The sequence below is a fragment of the Diaphorina citri genome, unplaced genomic scaffold (assembly GCF_000475195.1).
Source record: "Diaphorina citri unplaced genomic scaffold, Diaci psyllid genome assembly version 1.1 scaffold212, whole genome shotgun sequence".
NCBI classification, from domain to species: domain Eukaryota; kingdom Metazoa; phylum Arthropoda; class Insecta; order Hemiptera; family Psyllidae; genus Diaphorina; species Diaphorina citri.
This window is the reverse complement of record NW_007377649.1, coordinates 113,410-129,272: the sequence shown is the minus strand read 5'-3', so window position 1 is coordinate 129,272 and position 15,863 is coordinate 113,410. Positions and strand designations below refer to the sequence as shown.

Sequence of the window (15,863 nt, the reverse complement as noted above, 5' to 3'; positions counted from 1 at the left end):
ATGTGAGATAATCATAGGCAGGACAGTAGTTAGTCTCCTCGTCTTCCTGTTTATCTTTGGTAGGTGGCTCCTCACGCGGTTCAGCTCGCTACAATAATTCGTGAGGTCGACGCTGTCAACGCTTCTAGTCCAAATGCTACTCAAGACCAAGGGCTACTGTTGAAGTCTCAGGTACAACAATCGTATAGAATTTCGGAAAAGTTTTCATTGTAATGGAGTAACAGGGGGGTAATAAAAAATATCAAGGCGGAGACCATAAAACAGCTTCGTGATTTAACTTTACTGAAACAGTTACTGAAGGAGATTATACTGCGAATAGCATCTAAATAGTTAATACTTAGTATCCTATGAAAAAACGTAATAGCTAAACATTGCTTTCACTTAAAATCTCGCTGAATGCTTGTGGCTTGGCCATGTGAAATCGGACACACCAAAAAAGTATACGGTTGCCAGTCCTTATACAGGTATCTATCAACTCACCTAACTGCCTGCCTAATGAAGATATCCTACGATCTAATACCTCGGAATTCCATCGACAAAAGTTCAAGTTTGTGATATGTGATTCTTATAATGAGGTGATTTATCATTTCTATCAAAACATCCGGAGGCACCGAAGTTGGAGACTTGTTGCATAAAATCTTACACGTGTGTTTTCAAATAGAAATTTCTAATCCGATGGATAGGTACAGTTTTTGTGGGTGGGACATTTTATCCAATATCAATTGGGTACCATCAAGAGAGGCTTAGGACCAAATAAATGACAAGTTGTAGTGAACCCTGGTCTATAAAAAAAAGATTTTTAACTAAATTTAGAAAGTAGAAAGTCTTTGGAAATTCCAAGGAGGAAAATACGCGAAGTATGTTTGCACCTACCTACCTACATTTAATTTAAGTTTCCCCACACAGGATTTAGCACCAAGTAACTTTTTCAAAGTCCCAATATGTTAAACTTTCTATAACACTCTACAATAATCACTTCATCCCCATTCCTGCGTACAGGTCGGGATTCAGGATTCACTTTTGAAACGAGAGGAAGGAAGACGATAAAGAGGAACTCTTGAAAAGCTGAAAGACTTAAAGAACTGACGGAAATCGGAAAGCGATTTTGAACAAACTTTTTGTAGACTTTGAGTTTTCTGAAACCAACCCCTCCAATTGAATTGGATGGACAGCTCGAATTGTAAACAGACGCTGAAAGCTACACGAACAACATCCATTTCCCACTTTGAAAGAAACAAGAAACCCTTTTTTTTTGGTTTGATGGAACAAAATGGGTACTAAATGATGGGCTTTGGTACAAATTCGCAGCAAAAGTTGTGGTGCTAACTTCACGCACCTTGTGGGATAGCTTTACTGTATTGGGATAATGTGGGATAGCATTACTGTATTGGGATAATGTGGGATAGCATTACGTATTAGGATAATATGGGATCTGTCCCATTTCTATGAGGTATAATCTCATTTCTGACCTCACTTTGTTCCTCTCTCTCTCTCTCTCTCTCTCTCTCTCTCTCTCTCTCCCCATCCTATTGGACTCTCTGTCTCCCTTCTCAAAAAAGTTATCAAACTCTCTCTTTCACTCTTGTTCCTTCTCTGTTTCTCTCTCTCTTTCTCTCTCTCAATTTGTGAATTCCCTCTCTCTGAGGACTTTCATTCTCTATTTCTCTCTCTTACTCTCGGTCTCTCTCTCTCTCTCTCACTCATTTGGTACAAATTTCTCTCGTATTACGTCGTATTATCCCGGCCGTATATCCTCAATGAGAGAGAGAGAGAAACAGAGAGGGGGGAGAGAGAGAGAGAGAGAGAGAGAAAGACGCGAAAAACCTGCAGTCTCGTCACGAACTAAATAATGTCGCTTGCGTACCCCACCCCCTCCCCTTCTCGTATTACGTCGTATTATCCCGGCCGTATATCCTCAATGAGAGAGAGAGAGAAACAGAGAGGGGGGAGAGAGAGAGAGAGAGAGAAAGACGCGAAAAACCTGCAGTCTCGTCACGAACTAAATAATGTCGCTTGCGTACCCCACCCCCTCCCCTCTCTCCAATGTGTATCTATTCCCCCCTCCCCTTCATATCTCATGTTATACTACAGTCAAACATGGATAATCTGAATGGTTGTGAAAATATTTGGGGCATTTCCCGTCCAGAAAAAAAAAGAAAAAAATATGAAAAGACGTTTGATAGAGGGTTTTTTTTTTTGCAAATGAATCCCAAAAGCCGTACCCCTAATTGTCGTAATGGTTGGTGTATGACTTTCCCTATCTTTGTATGGTTACCTACTGTATCTACTGCTTTTAATCTACGGGACCAGCATTACACACAGGGACTATTAAGTGGTTTTAATACTACCGTGTCCAACAAGTGAAAAGAGAAGGATTTTACTCACACAACACCCTTCTATCTTTTCTGCTGACCTACTTACAATTTTTACACGAAACTTAATTACTGTGTGAAAATAAAGAACTAATTATAACTTGTAACATTACCTACAGATTTCCAGTGAAATAAGCAAAACTCTATTTCGCCAAAAGTGGACTTTGGGTTTTCCGGAACCAACCCCTCCAATTGAATTGGATGGGCAGCTTTTTGTATGGTTACTGTATCTACTGCTTTTAATCTACGGGACCAGCATTACACACAGGGACTATTAAGTGGTTTTAATACTACCGTGTACAACAAGTGAATAGAGAAGAATTTTACTCACACAATACCCTTCCATCTTTTCTGCTGACCTAATTACAATTTTTACGCGAAACTTAATTACTGTGTGAAAATAAAGAACCAATTATAACTTGTAATATTACAGATTTCCAGTGAAATAAGGAAAACTCTATTTCGCCAAAAGTGTAGACTTTGAGGCTTTTAGTAAAGGTAAATAAACTATTTAAGCAAGCATGGTCTAAAATTTTGTCATCTAATTAACGCTAGTTCTGAAAGCATTTTCCTGTAGGTACTTAGGTACTGGTACATATGAAAGCTAGATAGCTTACTACCTATATGTAGACGCCTTAGAGTCTCACAGCTACATAGACGAGTATCATCTAATTAACGCTAGTTCTGAAAGCATTTTCCTGTAGGTACTTAGGTACTGGTACATATGAAAGCTAGATAGCTTACTACCTATAGACGCCTTAGAGTAGAGTCTTTGGGCAGCTTGAATTGTAAACAGACGCTGAAAGCTACACGAACAAGTTGTCAATTCAAATTCAAATTTCCATCCATTTCCCACTTTGAAAGAAACAAGAAACCCTTTTTTCCAATTAAATTCTAAAATAATAGAAACGGAACAAAAGGGAAAAAATCCCAATCAATTAGTCAAACAATTTGAAAATTATTAGAAAAAAGCCCGACAAGAACTGACGACTGGAAGGGTTTATCCTACTTTTGACATCAATTTCTGTACAAGCATTAGGAAAGGGTTTCATCAAGGTTTGTCCCTGGCAGAGAGAAAGCAGAAGGGAAATCCGAAATGAGAATTTTGTATTTCCCCTAGACACATTCTCATAAAATTCCTCTAATAACAATATCCTCCTACCATCAGCACTCCTAATAACCAAATGGGAAAACGGGAAAATTGACTTCCTTGGCCTTCTCTCTGTTTCTCCCTCCTGCCTCGAAATATCCCTTTGTATTCCGGTTGATCCCACCTTAGCTCCCTCGCTCATGTTCTTCCACTTTCATTATTTGTGTTTATAATTGAAAAACATAATCTCATTTGGAAAATACGACGTTACATTTCAATTACTTCAACGCAGCACGGCGCGAGGAGAGGGGGCGTGTGGGGGCGTAGGGGGAAAACAGGGCGCTTAGGAAGGAAAATGAAGGCAGGACGGGGAAATTAGAGGGGAAAAAGTACACAGGAGGGGAAATTAGAAGGGAAAAAGTACACAGGAGGGGAAATTAGAAGGGAAAAAGTACACAGGAGGGGAAATTAGAAGGGAAAAAGTACACTAGAGAGAAATTAGAAAGGAAAAAGTACACAGGAGGGCAAACTAGAAGGAAAAAAGTAAACTAGAGGGAAATTAGAAGGGAAAAAGTACACAGGAGGGCAAATTAGTAGGGAAAAAGTACACAGGAGGGCAAACTAGAAGGGAAAAAGTACACTAGGGGAAATTAGTAGGGAAAAAGTACACAGGAGGGCAAACTAGAAGGGAAAAAGTACAGAGGAGGGCAAATTAGAAAGGAAAAAGTACACGGGATCGGAAAGTAGAAGGGAAAAGAGAACACAGGAGGGCAAACTAGAAGGGAAAAAGTACACTAGAGGGAAATTAGTAAATAGGGGGGGCACCCAGTCACCCTCAGATAGTGCAGGAATTTCGAGTTGATATTGCATCTTGCATGTCTTAATACTGCCATCAACCCTCACATTGTGAAGGAGGAAACAAGCGAGGTCTTATCGTTATGAAATCGAAGAGAGAAGGACAGGATAGGAGAAAGAGAGCCGTTCCGAGAACGAACCTTATCTGATTAGGATAAAGTTGGCCCGTTGCCCAGAAAGGTTTGTTTTTAAAGAAGCCCGTTGGTGTTGTTTCCAGTAGAGTGGACAGGACAAGAGTTGACGACCACTGGACTGACACGGACACAGATTGGAGACGTCTGACCGGGTGGGACAGTTACCTCGTAGACTGGTCTGAAGTTTTTGTTGGAACTACGTCTGATTTGGATGTTGCTTTCATTGTCGTGTTCTTCGACGGATACATCACCATGGCGAGAGCAGTTGGCGTCTCTGATTTCTAGAACTCCCTCTTCATTGAGAGTGGATTCCCTCATAGTGGATGACCCAACAGTGTGGTTGTAGGTCTTCAACTCATTGCGGTTGAAGTGGTGTGGCATTGCTGTAAATTTTGAAAAGATAGTGTTTTCGTGCAATTACTTTTTTTTCTGTTGAAAATTTTGGAGTGAAAAGTTAATGTGGCCCCTCATAGTGGATGACCCAACAGTGTGGTTGTAGGTCTTCAACTCATTGCGGTTGAAGTGGTGTGGCATTGCTGTAAATTTTGAAAAAATAGTGTTTTCGTGCAATTACTTTTTTTTCTGTTGAAAATTTTGGAGTGAAAAGTTAATGTGGCTTGTTTTGTTTTGGATTATAAATTGCTTCCAAAAATGTATTTTAATTGTACCAGCCAGTTTTAATTTTTCAGCCAGTTTTGGACCAAAAAATACTTTTTTTGGGACTGATTCTAATTCTGATAGTGATAGCTAGGTAGTTAATTGATTTTTTTTAAAGAGGTTTGATAGAGGGAACTGTAATTGCCAAGGTCTTATCGTCACGAAATCGAAGAGAGAAGGAAGACAGGATAGAAGAAAGTCAGCCATTTCGAGGGCGAACCTTATCCGATCAGGATAAAATCCGCCCCGGGCGGAAATCGAACCCGTGGCCTAGCGCTTACAAGGCAGACGCACTACCAACTAAGCTAACTAGGCTGGCCTAATTTTCCCAAAAATTGGAAACTTTTTCAACCCGGTTGGGACCGTTCAACATTTAGCTTGGTTCCGTTCTGCATTCTCAAGTGCCACTTTCTGATGTTACCTCAATCTAGACTGCCCTCCTGTATCACTCCGCCTCTGATTTAGCTTGGTTCCGTTCTGCATTCTCAAGTGCCACTTTCTGATGTTACCTCAATCTAGACTGCCCTCCTGTATCACTCCGCCTCTGTAGCCCTCCTGTATTGGAATAGCAAATTCGCTTCATCTCAAGCACAACAAGAGAGCACAATTTACCTCGCAAACATCCAATTATCAAACAGTGTACATACATATGTATTTCACACTACTTGGGAAAATTTTCAAATCCACTCCACCTCCCCTCTCTCTTCCCCTCCTTTAATTCAAGCTTTTCTCCTCCCCTCAGCTCCCTCTCCCTTTCTCTGTCTATACTTGTCTTATGTCCTCTCTATTCCCCCCTAACTTAAGCTCATCCTCGTATATCTGTTCTTGTTTTGAGTGAATATCTCAACTATCTCAGTTTCGCCGTATAATTTCAATGTAAATATTGCCACTTGAAAGTTTGTTCTCTCTCTCGCTTAGCTTTCCTCTGAGAAGCACAACAAGGAGGAGGAGGAGGAGGAGGAGGAGGAGGAGGAAGAAGAGCTGGTAATTTTCAAATCCACTCCACCTCCCCTCTCTCTTCCCCTCCTTTAATTCAAGCTTTTCTCCTCCCCTCAGCTCCCTCTCCCTTTCTCTCTCTATACTTATGTCCTCTCTATTCCCCCCTAACTTAAGCTCACCCTTGTATCTGTTCTTGTTTTGAGTGAATATCTCAACTATCTCAGTTTCGCCGTATAATTTCAATGTAAATATTGCCACTTGAAAGTTTGGTCTCTCTCTCGCTTAGCTTTCCTCTGAGAAGCACAACAAGGAGGAGGAGGAGGAGGAGGAGAAGGAGGAGGAGGAGGAAGAAGAGCTGGTGAATGAAGAGAAGGAGGGAAAGGAGGAGCCCCAATAAGGTTGCAGAATCTTAGGAGATCTTTTTATTGTAAATAATTTTGGAAAAATAAAAATCATATATTCAATTCAATTCAATTCAATTCAATTCTCTCTCCTCTCTCTCTCTCTCTCTCTTTCTCTCTCTCTCTCTCAAAAATTCATGATTCTAAGGAATGTACTCGTAGAGACAAGACAAAAGCACTTTACGGTATTACATATTTACAAGAATAGATCAAATTTAGCTTCGAATTCCGTTTTATGTGGTTTTTGTGGCCTACCACAAACATCTTGACTCTTGACCACTACACCACTGAGGCAGATAGATCTTTGTATGTGGTATTTAACGACGTACCTAATTAGCTAATTACCCATGTATATTAATCAACGAAGGGCATTTGTGGCAAATTGGCAATTGGCAATCATGAAAATTCTCCATGTGTAGAATTCACAAATGGAAAATCCATGAGAAACACAATCAAGAATAAGGAGGGTTTAAACGTACTTAAATTTCTCCATGTATTGATCTCCATTTCTCCATGTATAGTGAAGAGCTTTTGATAGCTTAATTTTCTCAAGTGTTATTGCTTTTATCGAGTAAGATAAGAGTGGGAGAGATCGAAAGGTTGAGGGGAGAGGAAGAATGAGAAAGAAATAAACTAGGGGGAGAAGAGGGGAAGAGAAATGAAGAGAGTTAAAGGAGGCGTACCACAGGGAGGCAGAAAAGGATCTTGAAAACGAAAAAAAAGAACATTCAAACGTGAGAATTAGAGTTTGAAAGTTCATGTGTGAGTAGGTAATAGAAATAAAGGAATTTAGGGACAGGGAGGCAGAAGGATCTTGAAAACGAAAAAAAAAAGAACATTCAAACGTGAGAATTAGAGTTTGAAAGTTCATGTGTGAGTAGGTAATAGAAATATAGGAATTAAGGGGAGAGAGAGAGAGAGAAATTCAACCAGAAAATAAACATTTCAAGTACATGTCAATCAGCCCCTCTCTCTCTCTCTCTCTCACACACACACGCTCTTGAAATCCTACTTGTTGTGTTGCTTTAAGTATTTTAACATGTTCTTTCTCTCCCTCTCTCTCTCTCTCTCTCTCTCTCTTTCTCTCTCTCTCTACATTCATCCCTTAGATTTTATCCCTTTCTCTCCCTTTTTCCCTTCTTCTCCCCTCTTTCTCTTTTATCTCTTTTTCCTTCTCTCTTCATAAGACACTTCTCTATTTCTTTTTCCTTTTTTTCTCCCATAATTCCTTGAACCACTTCCAGGAACGGGTCAGGGACTTTTCAGGAAATTCCTTTTTTTTTCTTTTTCTTCTTCTAATCCTTCTCCTCCTTGTCCTCCTCTTCCCTTTTTCCCTTCTTCTCCCCTCTTTCTCTTTTATCTCTTTTTCCTTCTCTCTTCATAAGACACTTCTCTATTTCTTTTTCCTTTTTTTCTCTCCCATAATTCCTTGAACCACCTCCAGGAACGGGTCAGGGACTTTTCAGACATTTCCTTTTTTTTTCTTTTTCTTCTTCTAATCCTTCTCCTCCTTGTCCTTCTCCTCCTTGTCCTCCTTCTCCTCCTCCTCCTCCCTTCTTCTTCATTACTTTACCTGAGGTATTTCTGTAATTATTTCTTTTGTTCCTATTATAGCTCCAGCTCTTTCTCCGAATCTCTCCATTTCTCTTTCTCCTTCCTACTCGTTGTGTCTCTCTGTCCTTGCTCACCAGTCCACTTACCTTTTTTTTTCTTTTTTACTTTCTATCCTTTTTCCGATTCCATGTACTTTTCTTTTGTCTCTTTCATCTCCTCCGCGTGGTTTTGCACCCTTGGCTTTTGCATTTGTGCAAGTACATAGGTATACCATTGTTTTGACCTCTATTTTATACTTTGTCTCTCTCTCTACTATTTCCTCAGTCATTTCTTTCTCTGTTTTTCTCTCTCTGTATTTGTCTGATACCCTTGTTATGTCCTTCTCTTCATTGTTGTTTATTTTCATTTTGTATTTCATTAGTTATTTATTTCCCTTCTCTCTTCCTCTCCTTTAGCTTATGGAGGGAATGCTGGGGAATCTAGCCAAATTTAGCAGAAAAGGAATTGAGTCTTCTACTGATGATTCTATCAAAACATTGTTTATTTCATGTCTCAAATCATACACTTTCCAAGACCCACAGTGCCCCTCCTCTCTCTCTCTCTCCTCTCTCTCTCTCTCTCTCTCTCTCTCTCTCTCTCTCTCTCTCTCTCTCTCTCTCTTTCTCTGTTCTATCTTCATTTATCTTTGTTAATTCAATGATTCTTCAGCACATCAATTTGTGTGATGTGTGTTCTTGTCTCTCACTCCTTCTTTCATTTTGTTCCGCTTTCTCTCTCTCTCTCTGTCTTGCTCTCTCGCTCTGTTTATCCCAAGAGTATCTGTAATGTCAAGGAGAGACATACTCAGGAACTAATGAGTTTTTCAATCAGTTCCAACGCTTTCTCCTATTTGTTTGTTTTTGTTTATTTGTTTGTTGTTTTTCTTCTTATTTTGTGGGTGTGTTTTTTCCCTCCCTAAAAGTCATCTGCATGGAAAACATTATAACGAGTAGGTATAGGTAGCGGCTAAAAGACAAAAGAGCTCTTTTTCTAAGCAAGAAGACGTGGGTTCAATCCTGGCCGAGACATGGAATTTCGTCTTTTTCGCACATATTTGGATGATGAAGATGGAAAGAGCCATTTTCACTCCTTGTTTCTTTCTGTCTTCCTCTCACTTGAAATACCTAGGACATCCTTTCTCTCTCCCTCTCTCTCTCTCTTCCTCTTTTGCTTAAAAAATCAACCTAATATCTTTGTCAATATGCGTCATTTGTAAACCTTTGGATTGGGGTAGAATTGAATATTGTCTGGGGTAGAACTTCATACTGGCAGGGGTAAGACTTATTAGGAGGGGTGAGAATCTCCCTCTCTCTCTCTCTTCCTCTTTTGCTTAAAAAATCAACCTAATATCTTTGTCAATATCCGTCATTTGTAAACCTTTGGATCTCCCTCTCTCTCTCTCTTCCTCTTTTGCTTAAAAAATCAACCTAATATCTTTGTCAATATCCGTCATTTGTAAACCTTTGGATTGGGGTAGAATTGAATATTGTCTGGGGTAGAACTTCATACTGGCAGGGGTAAGACATATTAGGAAGAGTGTTATTTTATATTGGGAGGGGTAGAAATGTCGAGTGTTTATAATACTTCCTAAACAGCATTATTATAATCTTCTTCAATTCTTCCCCCTTTCTTCCTCCCTATCTTTTTTTATTTATTTCCCCTCCTACTCCGCCAACTTTTTCTTAATTCCCTCCCCTCTCTCTCTCTCTCTCTCTTACTCTCTATCTCTCTCTTACTCTCTCTCACTCTCTCTCTTACTCTCTCTCTCTTCACCATCTCTAGTTTTTTCTCTCCTTTTATTATAATCTTCTTCAATTCTTCCCCCTTTCTTCCTCCCTATCTTTTTTTATTTATTTCCCCTCCTACTCCGCCAACTTTTTCTTAAAGCCCCCCCTCTCTCTCTCTTACTCTCGCTCTCTCTCTTACTCTCTCTCGCTCTCTTACTCTCTCTCTCTCTCACTCTCTCTCTCTTTCTTCACCACCTCTTGTTTTTTCTCTCCTTTCTTGCATTTCCTATCTTCCTCCCTCTCCTCTTTCGTTCATTTCGTCTCCCCCCCGTTCAAATTCGCTTTTTTTTTCCAAGTCCCATATTTCCCTTCCATTTTCCCCTTCCTACTTCCTATACGTCAAGTTAGAATACCGGTAAGGAAATGTGTTCCTGACAGCTGATCAGATCAAATAGGGGGGGCACCCAGTCACCCTCAGATAGTGCAGGAATTTCGAGTTGATATTGCATCTTGCATGTCTTAATACTGCCATCAACTCCATTTTCCCCTTCCTACTTCCTATACGTCAAGTTAGAATACCGGTAAGGAAATGTGTTCCTGACAGCTGATCAGATCAAATAGGGGCACCCAGTCACCCCTCACAGATAGTGCAGGAATTTCGAGTTGATATTGCATCTTGCATGTCTTAATACTGCCATCAACCCTCATGTGAAGGAGGAAACAAGCGAGGTCTTATCGTTATGAAATCGAAGAGAGAAGGACAGGATAGGAGAAAGACAGCCGTTCCGAGAACAACCGTTCCGAGAACAACCCTATCTGATTAGAATAAAGTTGGCCCGTTGCCCAAAAAGGTTTGTTTTTTACCGAAGCTTTTTTTTTTATTATTAAAACATCTAGAAATAACAGTAATTCTCATCATGAATCTTCTAATTGAGGGAATTTTAATTGTGTTGAGCATCAAATGCTTGTCTGTAAACAAAATATCTCGAGAACGGTAAGAGCTAGAGACTTGAAATTTGGTATGTAGCTGTCAAATGTGACAAGCTGTCAAATCATGAATCTTCTAATTGAGGGAATTTTAATTGTGTTGAGCATTAAATGCTTGTCACAAATGTCCTTCCTCGCTTGATAAACTACGCTAAATTTAATGACTTGACTTGGACTCGAACCACCAACCTCCAGATCCAGAGTCCACCGTGCTAACCACTAATGCTTGTCACAAATGTCCTTCCTCGCTTGATAAACTACGCTAAATTTAATGACTTGACTTGGACTCGAACCACCAACCTCCAGATCCTGAGTCCACCGTGCTAACCACTGCACCACTGAGGTTGGTTGAATCTTCTAATTGACAATGTTTTCTTCTCGTTACAGGTATGTGTTCAAAATGTGATCTGATTGTGAAACCCTCTCAAAATGAAGTCAAAGACTGTACTGCACCACTGAGGTTGGTTGAATCTTCTAATTGACAATGTTTTCTTCTCGTTACAGGTATGTGTTCAAAATGTGATCTGATTGTGACACCTTCTCAAAATGATGTCAAAGACTACAGCAACGATTTAAATTTGTAAGTAGAAGTTTGTCTAACAAATTAAAATACTATGTTAACATGTAATCTGAATGGAAACGAAACTCTTCCTGGAAAAGAAACAACTGGGTGTTAAGTACCTACCCCTGAATTTCATCACCAAAGTCTTCAGAAGTCACCAAATCAGGAGCACCACTTCCGAGAAAAAGACAAACAAGAGTCACAAAATCAGCATCACCACTTCCAAGACGAAAACACAAACAAAAGTCTTGCATCCAGCAAAAGTACATTATTATTTTAACTTCAAATCCTTTTCAATTTCGAGATATCAGCAAATTTGTAAGTACCTACCCCTGAATTTCATCACCAAAGTCTTCAGAAGTCACCAAATCAGGAGCACCACTTCCGAGAAAAAGACAAACAAGAGTGAAAAAATCAGTATCACCACTTCCAAGACGAAAACACAAACAGAAGTCTTGCATCCAGCAAAAGTACATTATTATTTTGCCTTCAAATCCTTTTCAATTTCGAGATATTAGCAAATTTCCCCCCAACCCCTTTTTTCTCAAAGGTTCACCTTTAATAACTTTTCGAGTATAATCAGCTTCATACAGGCATCTCTCGCAAATTTCCCCCCAACCCCTTTTTTCTCAAAGGTTCACCTTTAATAACTTTTCGAGTATAATCAGCTTCATACAGGCATCTCTCCATCATGAAAGCGTTCCATAATTTAATTCCAGCCTAATGCCTATCTAAACTCATCCGCGTAAGTGAATAAAGGAAAGCGCGAGAGGAAGGAGGAACCAAAGATGGAAGGAGGATGAGAAGAAGAATGGTTGGTTGAGATAGGAAGAAAAGAGAGAATAAGGAACAGTGGAAGATAGAGAGGAAAATACAGGAAAGAGTGTGAAGGAAGCCAAGAGAATAATGAGGAATATTAGCGATTTAGCGGAAGAATTACATGATGAATACAGACAGGAGAGAAAGAAAGAATAAAGATGGAGACAAGAAATGTAAGAATAAAGAGGAAATAAATGAAGAGCGGGAAGAAACGAATGGAAAAGATGGAAGGAGGATGAGAAGAAGAATGGTTGGTTGAGATAGGAAGAAAAGAGAGAATAAGGAACAGTGGAAGATAGAGAGGAAAATACTGGAAAGAGGGTGAAGGAAGCCAAGAGAATAATGAGGAATATTAGCAAAAGAATTACATGATGAATACAGACAGGAGAGAAAGAAAGAATGAAAAGATGGAGACAAGAACTGTAAGAATAAAGAGAAAATAAATGAAGAGCGGGAAGGAACGAATAGAAATATAGAGGAGAGATTAACGGACTAAAGAACTAGACTAATATAAAGAGAGGAAAAGATCAAAGGCTAAAAAGAAGAAATAAACGAGGAGATATAGATAATAAGATTAATAAAATAATAAGTCAAGTGAAGACCATATGTGTAAATCTGAAAAGACGGACAAGACATGTACCAAAAATAGAAGAAAATTAAACCAATTTTAGAGGAAAGAACCGTAGAGATAAAGAGATAAATGGAAAGATTAGAAATGCATACGAAAAGGAATAAAGAGACGAAAGAAGCTATGAAAGAATGTTGGCAAGATGCGAACAGATATTATAAAAAAGATATCAGCCTCTCTCTCTCACACACACACGCTCTTGAAATCCTACTTGTTGTGTTGCTTTAAGTATTTTAACATGTTCTTTCTCTCCCTCTTTCTCTCTACATTCATCCCTTAGATTTCATCCCTTTCTCTCCCTTTTTCCCTTCTTCTCCCCTCTTTCTCTTTTATCTCTTTTTCCTTCTCTCTTCATAAGACACTTCTCTATTTCTTTTTCCTTTTTTTCTCTCCCATAATTCCTTGAACCACCTCCAGGAACGGGTCAGGGACTTTTCAGACATTTCCTTTTTTTTTCTTTTTCTTCTTCTAATCCTTCTCCTCCTTGTCCTCCTCTTCCCTTCTTCTTCTTCATTACTTTACCTGAGGTATTTCTGTAATTATTTCTTTTGTTCCTATTATAGCTCCAGCTCTTTCTCCGAATCTCTCCATTTCTCTTTCTCCTTCCTACTCGTTGTGTCTCTCTGTCCTTGCTCACCAGTCCACTTACCTTTTTTTTTCTTTTTTACTTTCTATCCTTTTTCCGATTCCATGTACTTTTCTTTTGTCTCTTTCATCTCCTCCGCGTGGTTTTGCACCCTTGGCTTTTGCATTTGTGCAAGTACATAGGTATACCATTGTTTTGACCTCTATTTTATACTTTGTCTCTCTCTCTACTATTTCCTCAGTCATTTCTTTCTCTGTTTTTCTCTCTCTGTATTTGTCTGATACCCTTGTTATGTCCTTCTCTTCATTGTTGTTTATTTTCATTTTGTATTTCATTAGTTATTTATTTCCCTTCTCTCTTCCTCTCCTTCTCCCTCTCTCTATGTGCTCTCTCTCTCTCTCTCTCTCTCTCTCTCTCTCTCTCTCTCTCTCTCTCTCTCTCTCTCTCTCTCTCTCTCGTTCTCGTCTTCTAGAAGTTCTACATTTTCCTTCGCCTAGGGAGCTGTACTTTATACTGAGGGTCTACGCCACGAAGATTACTACAGGTGAGTCTTAAAGCTGACGGTGTAATTTTTATTTTCCTTATTTAGGTACTTTTATTGCTATAGAAGTCCGCCGTTTTCTTAGTTCCTCCATTTCCTGAATTTGGTTGATCTTGTGGTTATTTTCCATCCAGTCTTCTCGCTTTAGTCTTTACTGTTGTCAGCAATTTCCATTTTTGTTAAATTACATCAGTCCCAGAGCGTACCTGTGCTTTTTCTGCTGGTATATTTTTATATAATAAGTATCCGCTAGAGTGGGCTTTGATGGCATTTTTCTCAAAGACTATTTTACCTATTTGTCGTCATACCCGTTCATTCATGTGCTTTTCTTCTTTCCAAGTCGGTCTTGTTGTTTCCCCCTGCAAGACATTGCTGCACTTAAGCCAATAGTGGACATGAGTGCTGCAAATTCTAAAGACTTAATATTATGTTGGAAGAAACTTACCTTCAGCTGGACAGTCTGATTTTGGAAGGCGACTTGGGCTTTTGTGTAAGCGCAGATGCATTAAAAAATGACCAAGATAGAGCCAACATCAAACTGTAGAGCCAACCAGACGGGACTTGGAAAGTCTATCCTCTAGGGCTAGGGACTATGAGGGACACTTTATTATCTGGAATGAGGTAAATATTGGGGGTGGTACGCGGTAATACTTATTTTCAGATAAGTACCTCTCTTCCTACTTAAATACTTCTGATCGTAATTGAGTTTGTTGACTTAAGGAATTTATGGGGTACGTATCTGGAGACATTTTTATTGATCAGTCAATATCCTGCTTGGAATGAGTTTTCATTGTAATGGAGTAACAGGGGGGTAATAAAAAATATCAAGGCGGAGACCATAAAACAGCTTCGTGATTTAACTTTACTGAAAGAGTTACTAGAGGAGATTATACTGCGAATAGCATCTAAATAGTTAATAGTATCCTATGAAAAAACGTAATAGCTAAAAGTTCTGATGAATAAGTAGGTATTAACAGAAATAATTAATAATAACAATATCAGTTAAAGTGAATGTGTTCTTGCTGTAAGTAGGTATTACTAATACTAATAAATGTTGTTGATGTTTTAATAAACATAGGTGCATGTTAAAAAAGTTATTAGTTGGCTATAACTTGGACTTTGGGTGAAAGAGGAGAAGAAAATAGAAGCTAAGTAAATAGGTACATGTCTTTGAAAAAATAGGTAGGTACCTACTCCTCTGCTTTCAGCATTCACTGATTTTCTAGACGACAAAGCTGCATATTTATTACTAAAGCGATTATTGCAGCAAATGCAAAATACACTTAAGGTAACTGATACTTTTGTTAGAGATAATACTATTCATTGATCGTATCAGGTAACATTTTTAGAACTGTTGAAATCATTGCCATGTTTCAGAGCCTTTACATCACTTCACTGTATGTCGGATGCAACATATTAAACCATTGCAACAAAATCCTTCTATTAGAAGAGCTTGTCTGATGTAACTCGAACATTTTTCTTCTTTCTTGCTTTCTCGAATACTTCATTGGGGAACTTGCTTTGTACAGAACTTTCGGTCAAATTGTTTGTATTCTGATGATTATTTCTTTGTTGGAAACTATATAATATATGTAGGATGTGGGTGTTTCATAGAATGATTTTCAAATTAAAAGGTAACTATTTCCCAAATAAAGGCAGGAAAAGCACAATGAAAATAGACGGACTTATTTTCCTCTTTCAGTACAAACCTACAAACTTGATATCTCTGGGTCCAATTCCTGATAGTTTGAAATTTTTCACTGTTGAAATTATTAGACTAAAGTGGTACTTTAACTTTTTGTTTCCATTACTGCAAGTTGCAAGTCGTTTCAACTTCAAAAGTTTTTGAGATTCTTCTGGCACGTGCCACAGGTAAATTTTGGCCTGTTCCTTGTAAGTTTGGTCGTAAGGATTTGTGAGTGTGTAAGTTTGGTCAGGAAATGGAGAGAACATTTCTCACGTCACGCCATAT

General features: G+C 38.9%; 1 protein-coding gene across 1 annotated transcript; it reads right to left on the bottom strand.

The window, feature by feature from the left end:
- Nucleotides 1-4,505: 4,505 nt before the first annotated feature.
- LOC103506072 lies at nt 4,506-5,095 on the bottom strand. Its single transcript, XM_026821217.1, has 2 exons — nt 4,933-5,095; nt 4,506-4,779 (listed from the first exon to the last, which is right to left on the bottom strand). Exons 1-2 carry the CDS (start codon nt 4,983-4,985, stop codon nt 4,506-4,508), a joined length of 327 nt encoding a protein of 108 aa, XP_026677018.1. The 5' UTR covers nt 4,986-5,095.
- Nucleotides 5,096-15,863: the final 10,768 nt, after the last annotated feature.